The sequence below is a fragment of the Cyprinus carpio genome, chromosome A25 (genome assembly GCF_018340385.1).
Source record: "Cyprinus carpio isolate SPL01 chromosome A25, ASM1834038v1, whole genome shotgun sequence".
Classification (NCBI taxonomy): domain Eukaryota; kingdom Metazoa; phylum Chordata; class Actinopteri; order Cypriniformes; family Cyprinidae; genus Cyprinus; species Cyprinus carpio.
Window position 1 is genome coordinate 2,964,992 of NC_056596.1, and position 11,839 is coordinate 2,976,830.

Below are 11,839 nucleotides of genomic sequence, written 5' to 3' on the forward strand. Positions count from 1 at the left end.
TTTATGAGTGTCTTTCTCTGCTGTTGCAGTGTTTTTATGCATGTCTCAACATGTTCTGCTCCACCACCTGCTGAAGTGTGTGACTGGTTTATCCCGCTAGGAATAATGGGAGAATCCAGGATCAATAGGTGAAGGACAAAAGTGAGGAATGAGATGAACATCTATTCTGATGGGAAGACTGTGCCTGAAAAAATACATACTGTAAATGTATTAAAAGGACGTGGTGGAAAGAGGTGAAAGGTGAGGAAGGCATAATGTTAATTACCAAAGTTTTACAAATCTGTTTTATGCCAATTCATATGCACGTTTCATTGGTCTTCGGAGCAAATGCCCAATCACTGACCTCTCAAAAGTATCCAGGAAAATATTTTCCTTGAGATTCTGTTTAGTGCCGTCCAAATGTGGGTTAAAGGATATTGTTTATGTTGTCATTTCATAACATCCTTTTAGGAACAGAGCGAACAGAATAGTCCATTCATTGAGATCTAAAAATATCCACAGCAGCAAATCCAAAGTCTCCACATCATTGAAAATATGTCTGCATGCAGATAGCTTCAGCAGTGTCATACAATGATATATAATTTCATAATTTTGTATATATATATATATATATATACACTGTATATATATATATATACACACACACACACACACACTGTGTACAGTTATTATACATGCATGCAGTTTTGTAAACTCATATTAATTGAGCGACTTCCAGCAAACAAAAATTTGTTCAAAGAATTTTAGTTTTTTTAGTTTAGAGCTTTATTAGAAATCATTTTTTGCTAATGTTCTCATTACGATATGAAAATACTATTTCTGAATGTTCTCTGAACGTCCAGGTTCTGGACATTCTGAACAATTTAAAAAATGATAGACAAATGCAGGGCTGAATTTACACACAGGCCTACCAGACACATGCCCTGGGAACTACTCCAGAGAGGACCCAGCCGAAATACTGCTCCCTCGGACCGAGGGGGACCCAAGTCAGTGATTTCATTGACATTCAGTTCTTAAATGTTTGCAGATCATACTTACATAACATATAACTTTATAAACAGCTTTCATATATAACCATGATAAATGTGCTTTTGTACAAACAATTTCAGGAAAGATGTCCAGAAAATCGATTTGTGGAACTGTGGCGGTCCCACCTCTTGGATCGGATGAACACGTTATTTTTGTTCATTTGTAGTGTCAGCCCTGTGAACTCTATAAACCCTCCGACATCCCAAAACTCAAAACACATTTTTATGCGAGAATGTTCCAAAGTCCCACGAGTGCATGCACACAAGGAACCGTGACACATCTGCACTTGAATAAAGAACACTGCAAACAAAACAGTACTGCAGAGTATACTGTCCTCTACAGTCCCCCGAGAGGACATATTTTTAAAACCATGTCATTTGGGAGGATCCCTGGTAAGATATGTTGTAAAACACTGTACAAAGGTGGAAAACACCATTCAAATAACATACAGTATGGGGACTAGAAACCTGCTGTTTATTGACACTGATTAAAGGAAAAAATAAAATTTTGATATATTAAATACATATAAAAATACATATCTGTACTTTATTAATTGCAAACTTCAAACAATTGTGCAAAAATATAGATATTTAAATATGTTATATTAAATATTTAAAAATCAAATACAAGTTTCACAGAAGTACGTCATAATGAAATAAAAAATAAAAATACATTCAATAACAGAACACAGCTGATAAGCACGCATTCGAGGGAAAGTGGATGGGGTCCATGAGCGCGGCCTCTCATTGGCTAATATCGCCTCAGCCACGCCCACTCGCCCAGTTGTTTTTGACGGTGACGAGCACGTCAAAATACCGGTCACTGTACGTAAAGTTATTTAACAAGCTAGCGGTTCAAGAGACTCGCGTCAGTGTTTATTCATCACGTTAAAAACTTTTAAATCGCACGACGTTAGTGTTTAGGTCGTTATAAGGTCGTTATAAGCGTTAGAAGTTCTCGTATGGACCGTACGCGGTGCATCAAGCGCGTAAAAGACTGTAAACAAGAGTAGCTGTAAATCCAGGAGGATTAACTGACGTTAAACGCTTTTCAAGAAGGAATCAAAATGTTCCCCCTTGACTCTCCGTGGAATATCTCTTTTGCGGGTTGTGGCTTTTTGGGGATTTATCACATCGGAGTGGCCAGCTGTCTGCGGGAGCACGCGCCTTTCCTGGTGGAGAATGCGCATCACATTTACGGCGCGTCCGCGGGCGCGCTCACGGCCTCTGCGCTGGTCAGCGGTGCCTGTCTGGGTAAACTCACATTTGAACTTGTTATTTAGCGAATAAAATATTCACAATAAAAAGTACATGGTGCCATGTTATTATAGTGTTTTTGCATTCATTTTGCATTTCAAAATTCCATAGTATCTCTGTGTTATACCATTATACCATACCAAATACTATGAAACATGGTAATACTATGGTATTTTTCGATTTACAGCAGCACTGAAGTTCAAGTACCATAGGAGCATTTATATGGTTCTGCAATGTACTTCCAAAAATACGTCTTTAAAATAACATGGTAGCACCAGGATACCATGTCAAAAACTAAAAGTAAAAACATATAAAACATTTTTGTTACTAAATAAATGAAACATTACCTGAAATAAAATATATAAAAAAATTAAACATTTCAGAGAGTTGCCAAAGCAGTGTTTATTTGATACTTTACCTGAAACGTGATGTACTAAAAAAAAAAAAAAAAAAAAAAAAAAAAAAAAATGTATATAAAATATAATATATATATATCACATATTAAATAGACATTAAAAAAAAAAACTAGTGACAAAATATACTAAAACTTTATCAAAAATTAAAATATAAACTAATTCAAAATATTTACAAAAACTATACTAGTATGAAACTAAAACAACACTGATACCAATATGAATACATCACTCACTCAGTATCATGGTATACATCGAAATACTATGGTATTATTATCATCAGTTTCATCTTGTCTGTGTGCATCTATATTTAGTATCTATGTTAAAGATTACACTTCTCATGTGCAATGACACAACATCCACCTGTTGCTTATTGTAAGTGTGCAATCACCGACTGCTCTCTTTCTGGTCCTGTGACAGGAGAGGCAGGTGCGGGCATCATTGATGTTGCTAAAGAAGCCCGAAAGCGCTTCCTGGGCCCCATGCACCCCTCCTTCAACCTGGTGAAGATCATGCGGACCATACTCCTCCGCGTGCTGCCACCCGATGGTTACAGCCGGGCCACCGGCCGCCTGGGCATCTCTCTGACCCGCGTGACGGACGGAGAAAACGTGCTGATGACACACTTCAACAGCAATGAGGAACTCGTGCAAGTGCGTACTTAAAGACATAAACCCATGCTAAAGTATGCAGTAGGTTTTGCATGACCTCCTAATACCCAGCTTTAAACAATAATGGATTCATGATGTTTACAGTAAATGCACATGATTTAGATCACATGATCTTATGGTTTCATGTCCAAATCCCTCGTGTGTGTGTGTGTGTGTGTGTGTGTGTGTGTGTGTGTGTGTGTGTGTGTGTGTGTGTGTGTTCAGGCATGTGTATGCAGCACTTACATTCCCGTGTACTGTGGCCTGATCCCTCCAACCCTGCAGGGAGTGGTAAGTATCCAGTCATGCTATAATTACTCATAATTCATTTACAACTGCAATATGATCAATCCCTCTGTGCTCACTTTCATTGTGTGCTTGTTACAAATCTCACCAAATCTGCACCACTGCTGCTGGTCGACTCAACAAAAGTGCAGCAAAATTGTTTCTTGCATTATTAAAAAACTATATCAGATATTAAAATAAAGTTTGGATTTGATGTGGTGCAATTCAGTTTCAATGTTAATCTAGCACGGCACATTAGGTCAGTTTAGGCTCTGATTTATTTATTTAGAATATGATAAAGTGATTACACTACCGTTCAGCTGTTAATGTGGGTCGGTGAGATCTCTTCTTTTAAAGAAAGTAATGCTTTTATTTAGCATGGATGCATTAAATCGATCAATTGTGACAGTACATGCATTTATAAGATTAGAAAAGATTTGTATTTCTAATAAATGCTGTTCTTTACTTTAAATATATATATATATATAAATTAAAAATGTAATGTATAATAGAATGATGCATCATTAGAATGATTTCTGAAGATCATGTGACACTGAAGACTGGAGTGATGTGAAAATTCAGATTTGCATCACAGGAATAAATTACTTTTTAAAATATAGTCAAATAGAAAACAGTTATTTTAAATTGTAATTATATTTTACAGTATTACTGAATAAATTAAATAAATGCAGCCTTGTTGAGCAGAAGAGACTTCTTATAAAAACAAGAATAAACCTTTTTTTTGTATGATATTGTATGTGGAATGCAAAGCATATTTAATTGATTGATTTATGTTTATTCATTGAACATGAGCAATGGGGGCACACCACTAAACTGTAAACGCCACTAAATTAGGAGAGAAATCTCTCTAAAAGGTTGCTAAAATGCTGTAAAAGCTTGCGGAAGCATTACTTCTGTTTTTAAAAAGCTCCGTGTTTGTTGGGAAAAGCAGACCTTCTGTATTCATTGATGGTTTTGTGGAGAAAGACGTTGTTTCATTTGGATTCAGATGTTGTGCCAGGATAATATATTATGGATGTAAAAGCAGTGAGTAGAGTGATTGTTTACCTTCTCTCTCTCATTTCTCCACTAGTGCGTTCACTGACCTCTGCCAGCTTTCTCATCTTTGCTCTAGTTCTTGTGTTTGTGTATTTTTGAGCAGCGCTTTCTCTTTTTCTTATTGTTTAGGTTTTCCACTTCCTATTAATTTGTAAAATATATTTTAAAAAAAATGCTTAAGGAATATTAAGCCTATTTTTAGAAGTGTTTGGCATTGTGGCATTTTCATTCAAATTAAATAATTCACAATTTAATTTAAATGACAGTAAATCTACAGTTTAATTTACACAATTACAGTGGTGAGAATTCAAGAGGAAAATGTGGTTAATTATCATAAAAATAAACATATTCATTAAAATTAAATACTTTACAGTTTAAATAATGTATAATAATTTTTTCTCACATTACAGTAATTAGAATTTGAGAGAAATGTGATTAATTATCAAGAAAATAATGATTATGAATTATATATTTTTTTCAATTTAAATAATCTATAATTATTTTGTTTTTTACAGTACAGTAAAGAGAATTTGACAAAAAAAATGTGGTTAATTATCATGAACATTGTCACAAGTTATTTTAGTCAAAATGAATATTTTTTAAATTCTAATAATGCATTATTGTTTTATTCTTGCATTACCTAAATTAAAAATTAAGGAAAAAATGTGTTTATTTATCACAATGCAAAAGCTTAAATTTCTTTATGCAAAATATAATTTAATATTTTTTTTTTTTTTTTTAGATTTACTCGTTCTCTTTCCACTCATTTTGATGTTTGTTAGTGGTATTAATGTGCTGTGCAGCTCTAAATAACTTTTTTTTTACATTTTTTTTTTTTTTACAAACTCAATCTGATTCAGTGTCTCATTTGACACTATAAAAAATCTGCCAGTGCTTTGCACCTGAAGTAGAAGAAACGAGTCAGACAGTTGAAGTGTGTGTGTTTGTGGTGTTGTGATTGAGAGGTCAGATCATTGAGCTGGTGTCCATAAGTCAGTGTTTGCTCATTTTGGCACATGGCTTGTCTTCACTGCGTCCTGTGTCAGTGAGTGAGTCAGTGTGTGTGTAGGCTGGGATTACTGTATGTTTGCATATGTGCGTTGGCTGTGTGTGTTCTGTCAAGAATCCCAAATAATGTTTGTGTGTGTGTGTTGCGGCAAATCTCACAAGACTGCCAGCGCTCTGAAAGCTACTGTGTTAGCTGCTCTGCAGTACAACACACAACCCCAATCTATCTTAATATTTTAATATTCACAACTATTCTTTTCCAAGTGTTTGCATAGAGTGAGAAATTAAGCAAAATAAGAAAAATAATTAATAACCAAGTAATAGTTTCAAAAATATACAAATTAGATTGGATTAAATTAAAAGTGTTTAATTATCTTCCTAATTTATATATTTTTTATTAAATAGATTTAGTTAGCTGCACTCTGAAATGACTAAATTAATTAAATTTAATTATTAAATGTGGATATAGTAAACTACACAATGTATTTAACTAATTGGATAAACAATAATAAAAAGTAATATTAACTAAAAATACACATTATATAAAATTAAGGATGTTTAATTATTTCTTTGTTAAAAAGATTGTTTTGTTTAGTTAGCTGCACTCAGCAGTGAGATGAAAATAAGACGATCTCTGTGTCTTTGTCTGTCAGCGGTACGTGGACGGTGGCATCAGTGATAATTTGCCTCAGTACGAGCTGAAAAACACCATCACGGTGTCTCCGTTCTCAGGAGAAAGTGACATCTGCCCGCGAGACATCAGCTCCACCAACATTCACGAGCTCCGCTTCACCAACACCTCCATTCAGTTCACACTGGCCAACCTCTACAGAGTGTCCAGAGCGCTGTTTCCACCCGATCCGCTGGTAACACACACACACACACACACACACACACACACACACACACACACACACTGTCACATTAATCTTGTGCTTTTCTTCTCCTCAGGTGATGAAGAACATGTGCAAGCAGGGATACAGAGATGCGTTACACTTCCTCAAGAAGAACGGTGAGTCATTTGTAAATGTTTCAGTGAGCAGATTTTTTTTTTTTTTTTCACCAAACCAAAACGGTTTATTTACTCCTGGATGTGGACAGGTATTGCAGTTATCACAGGATGTTTATGGAATGGCATTTATGATCTGTCTGCTGGCCCACAGCTGTACTGTAGTGTCACTGGTGTTAGAGAGACCTCTAGTGACCAATACTGACATTACAGATCATAAATCATATGTATACACACACACACACTCACACTCACACACACACACTCACACACACATAATTATAGATCATATTATTCTATATTTTTTGTATTACACAGATATATACACACATACTGATTATAATTATGTATAATTTATTTTTAAAATACTTTTTAATTTTAGTTTTTACATTTTATTTTTCAAATATTATTATATAACTTCATATAATATAAATTAAATATAATTCTATGTATTTCATTATTTATATTTTTAACCTTGTATATACACAATTGTGTTTAATTATTTTTGATTAATTACTTCTTAATTTAATTTATACATTTATTTTTTCAAATAACATTATATAACTTCATCTAATATAAATGAAATATAATTCTATACATTTTATTATTTATATTTTTAACCTTATACACAATTAATTGTTTAATTATTTTGATTAATTACTTATTAATTTCATTTATATATTTTTTCAAATATTATTATATAACTTTATATAATATAAATTAAATATAATTCTGTATATTTCATTATTTATATTTGTAACTTTATATATACATGTACTTTTGATTAATTACTTATTAATTTAATTTATACATATATATTTTCAAATATTATTATATAACTTCATATAATATAAATTAAATGTAATTCTATGTTTAATTTGTTTTATTTTTCAAATATTATTATATAACTTTATATAGTATAAATTAAATATAATTCTATATTTCATTATTTATATTTTTAACTTTATATATACATTTACTTTTGGTTAATTACTTATTAATTTAATTTTTTCAAAAATATTATATAATTTTATATAATATAAATTAAATGTAATTCTATAGGTTTAATTAATTTGTTTAATTTTTCAAAATATATTTTTATTTTATTGTTTTTATGTAGTTTTATTTGTTTTATTTTTTTTTTTTTAATTTTTAATTTTATATAACTTTATATTTATTTATTTCATTTTAATAATTTGCATTAATTATTTGTTTATTTATTTATTTATTTTTTCCATTTATTAGATGTGTAGTTATTTTTGTGATTTTTTTTATATAGACAAAAGCCTTCCAAAGACATACGGTTAAATAACCCACTGACCAATAATTCATATAAAACTTAGTGTGTTTATCACCAATTGATGCAATGTTGAAATATAAAGAAAACGCTTCTTAAAACTGAAATGATTTTGTTCAAATGTTGTTAGGCCTCTCAGTTTACAGTGTAATTATGGCCACATGGTGTTTGTGTGAAACTGGAAGACTTTCTGTTTTAGAAAAGAACATTTAAAATATTTTTGTGTAATTTTTGTATAATGTATTGCCATTGTGTGAATAATATGTAATCACTAAAAAGTAACTGTAGTCTGATTCTGAGTATTTTAAAATGTTATTTAAACTGTTTGTATGTACTTAGTCCAGATTACATGTTAATCAGTTACTATGTGTGTATATATATATGTATATGTAGAAACACCCAATAAATGTCATCAGTATTGTATTCCAAGTAGCTGAGTAGATTGTTGTGAGCCTTCCTCTCTGTGTGTATGAGTGTGTTTCAGGTCTGTTACAGTATGGAGGTCCACACCGTATGCTGGCCGTAGCTGATGGAGGGGCTGAGGAAGAGTCTGACGGTGAGGATGATGACAGAGAAACACAGGATCGCTCCAGCATCGAGGAGCACATCTTTGAACACCTTCCTCCGAGAGTTCATGAAGGTACTGACAGACAACAGCACTGCGCTAACTATTCTGGTGTTCTCTGAAGTAATGTGTTGCTGTTGTTCTCTCTTCAGCGCTGGTGGAGGCCTGCAGGGAGAGGCGGAGTCTGGTGCAGTCGCTAAGCAACATGCTGCCTGTCAGAATGGCGTCTGCCATCCTGTTACCGTACACACTTCCTCTGGAATCAGCTCTGTCACTGAGCGTCAGGTAATGGACACTGGACACTGCAGATATCGTCAGAGCAGGTGCTCATGCTATACTCATCTGATATAGAATCTAACTTTTTGGAAAAAGTAATTCGGGTTTTAATAAATTCATGGTATAAATTTGAAAAAATAAATACATTATGTATTTAAATAATGCATTACTTATATTATATATATATATTAGCAGAATAAACATCACCAGAATAAACCAAAAATATATATAATATAATAAAAAAAAATTATATGTACATGTGTTTGTGTGTGTGTGTGTGTGTGTGTGTGTGTGTGTGTGTGTGTGATCCTGGACCACAAAACCAGTCTTAAGTGTCTTTTTTTTTATTTAAATAATCTCTCCATTGATGTATGGTTTGTTATGATAAAGGACAATATTTGTCTGAGATACAACTATTTGAAAATCTGGAATCTGAGGGTGCAAAAAAATCTAAATATTGAGAAAATCATCTTTAAAGTTGTCCAAATGAATTCTTAGCAATGCATATTACTAATCAAAAATTAAGTTTTGATATATTTACAGTAGGAAATTTTACAAAATATCTTCATGGAACATGATCTTTACTTAATATCCTAATGATTTTTGGCATAAAAGAATAATCGATAATTTTGACCCATACAATGTTTTTTTAGCTATTGCTACAAATATACCCCAGAGACTTAACACTGCTTTTGTGCTCCAGGGTCACATATACATACATGTGTATATATAATTTTTTTTTTTATTATATATTATTTTGGTTCCTTCTTGTGATTGTCATTACAATTTGAAATCTATTTAATTGAACTCTTTCTCTCAGACTGTTGGAGTGGTTGCCAGACATTCAGGAGGATGTGAGCTGGATGAAGGAGCAGACAGTGAAGCTGCTGCAGAGTGTTTTATCACACGCCGGGAGTGTGTCACAGCAGGTGTCTGCACGGTGAGAGACAACACACACACACACACACACACACACTCACACACACACACACACACACAACACACGCACTCACACACACACACACACACACACACACACACACACACACACAGAGACTCGGAGAGGACAGTCTGACCAGAAGCTCAATCCCCAAGTCATTTAATATCATGGATGCAGTATACATCATGATAGTTAGTTACTTATATTACATAACCATGTAGCAATGTATAATATTCTACAGCCTAGTGAGTTTATTTCATAGTTTTAACAGGTCTGCTTGCTATCTTTTCTACAATTTTATTCTCAAGTAAATGTATCTAAAGGATGTTTAATCTTAATCATCACCAAAAATTACATTTTTTCTATTTCTATTTCACTATTCACGCTATTCATTACTAGTGTATATAATAATAGTTATATTATATACATTTTAAGAAGTTTAATCTACGATTTAGTAATAGTATATAAGTAGTAGTAATAAAATAAAGAATATAAAAGTTATAATAAATAAAAATTTGTACAATCTAGTGACATTAAAACCATAAATATAAATGGTAAATTATACATATACATATACATACAAAATAAAAGTTTTTGTTCGCATAATATATATGTGTGTTCTGTGTATATTTATTATGTATATATAAATACACACATACAGTATATATTTTGAAAATATTTACATATGTATTTACATGTCTGTATTTATATTCATATAATTTATATTATAAATAAATATATTTAATATATAAACATAACATATAATTTTTCTTAAATATATACTGTATGTGTGTGTATTTATATATACATAATAAATATACGCAGAACACATACATATATTATGCAAACAAAAACTTTTATTTTGGATGCAATTAATCATTTGACAGCACTAATATATATATATATATATATATAATTACATAAACATAAATATAAAATTAAAAGATAAAAATATTATTATATAGATCATATTTTTTTTTAAGTCATAAGAACATTTATTACAAGAATGTTTAATCTTTTTAAATGATTCTTTAAGAATGTTCCAATTCCAACGCATAATCAATTAAAATTCACACTCATTAATTAAAAAGGAGCCTAAAATGCTCACCCCTACTTAATAGACAACATTTTCAAAAATACTGATAAAATGTAACCAGAAGCGTTAACTTTTGTTTCTCTCTCAGCTTTTCATATCAGCCGGAATTGAAACATTCCCAGTCGGTCCCGGCCAGCTTCAGTGTGGCACGTCTGCTCCCGGGATGGGTCTGCGGGGGCAGCTCCACAGTCCTGGACGCCATGCTGCGATTGGACCAGTACCAGCGCCAACTCCTGCCGGGCCTTTTCTGTGTCAATCTGGACCTCCGAGGGTCTTTCAGCACCAGTTCGGCTCACCCCAGTGCCTCCAGCTCCCTGAGCCACCAAGACACAATGGAGGGTCTCACCATGCGTCCCGTCAGTGCCCTGAACACCAGCCTGCTCCCTTAAACTCTGGGCCTTGAGAGACCGTTATATCCCACAATGCACTGTGATGATGCAGAGGAACCTTGAGCAGAACATTTCAGTGCCTGATGGTTAGCATCAGCAGAAGGAAAGCAAATGCTTTGCAAATCTTTTTCTCGTGGTTGAAGATAATTACATGATTCTGACTATTACAATTAAGAGAATGTCAAAGAAATGCAAAAGAATGTATTTGGAAGATATGCTGCACTTCATGAAATGTTCTTGCTTATATATATATATTTTTTAAAGCACAGATTTTAATGTCCATGACCATAAGTTTTATTTTTATATATATATATATATATGTGTGTGTGTGTGACCCTGAACCACAAAAGCAGTGTTAAGTCTCTGGGGTATATTTGTAGCAATAGCCAAAAATACATTGTATGTGTCAAAATTATCGATTTTTCTTTTATGACAAAAATCATTAGGATATTAAGTAAAGATCATGTTCCATGAAGATATTTTGTAAATTTCCTACCATAAATATATCAAAACTTAATTTTTGGTTAGTAATATGCATTGCTAAGAATTCATTTGGACAACTTTAAA

At 32.5% G+C, this 11,839-nt stretch overlaps 1 protein-coding gene across 1 annotated transcript; it reads left to right on the plus strand.

Annotated features, from left to right (window-relative positions):
- Positions 1 to 1,814: 1,814 nt before the first annotated feature.
- LOC109051246 (patatin-like phospholipase domain-containing protein 2) lies at positions 1,815 to 11,636 on the plus strand. Its single transcript, XM_042715050.1, has 9 exons — positions 1,815 to 2,282; positions 3,119 to 3,351; positions 3,574 to 3,639; positions 6,354 to 6,566; positions 6,652 to 6,712; positions 8,491 to 8,646; positions 8,724 to 8,856; positions 9,668 to 9,787; positions 10,972 to 11,636. The coding sequence occupies exons 1-9, from the start codon at positions 2,096 to 2,098 to the stop codon at positions 11,270 to 11,272; spliced, it is 1,470 nt and encodes a 489-aa protein (XP_042570984.1). The 5' UTR covers positions 1,815 to 2,095; the 3' UTR covers positions 11,273 to 11,636.
- Positions 11,637 to 11,839: the final 203 nt, after the last annotated feature.

Coding starts and splice junctions, on each gene's coding strand:
- LOC109051246 (XM_042715050.1), top strand. CDS start 2,096: ATGTTCCCCCTTGACTCTCCGTGGAATATCTCTTTTGCGGGTTGTGGC. Junction 6,567..6,651: donor TGTTTCCACCCGATCCGCTG/GTAACACACACA, acceptor TCTTCTCCTCAG/GTGATGAAGAACATGTGCAA. Junction 8,647..8,723: donor TCCTCCGAGAGTTCATGAAG/GTACTGACAGAC, acceptor TTCTCTCTTCAG/CGCTGGTGGAGGCCTGCAGG.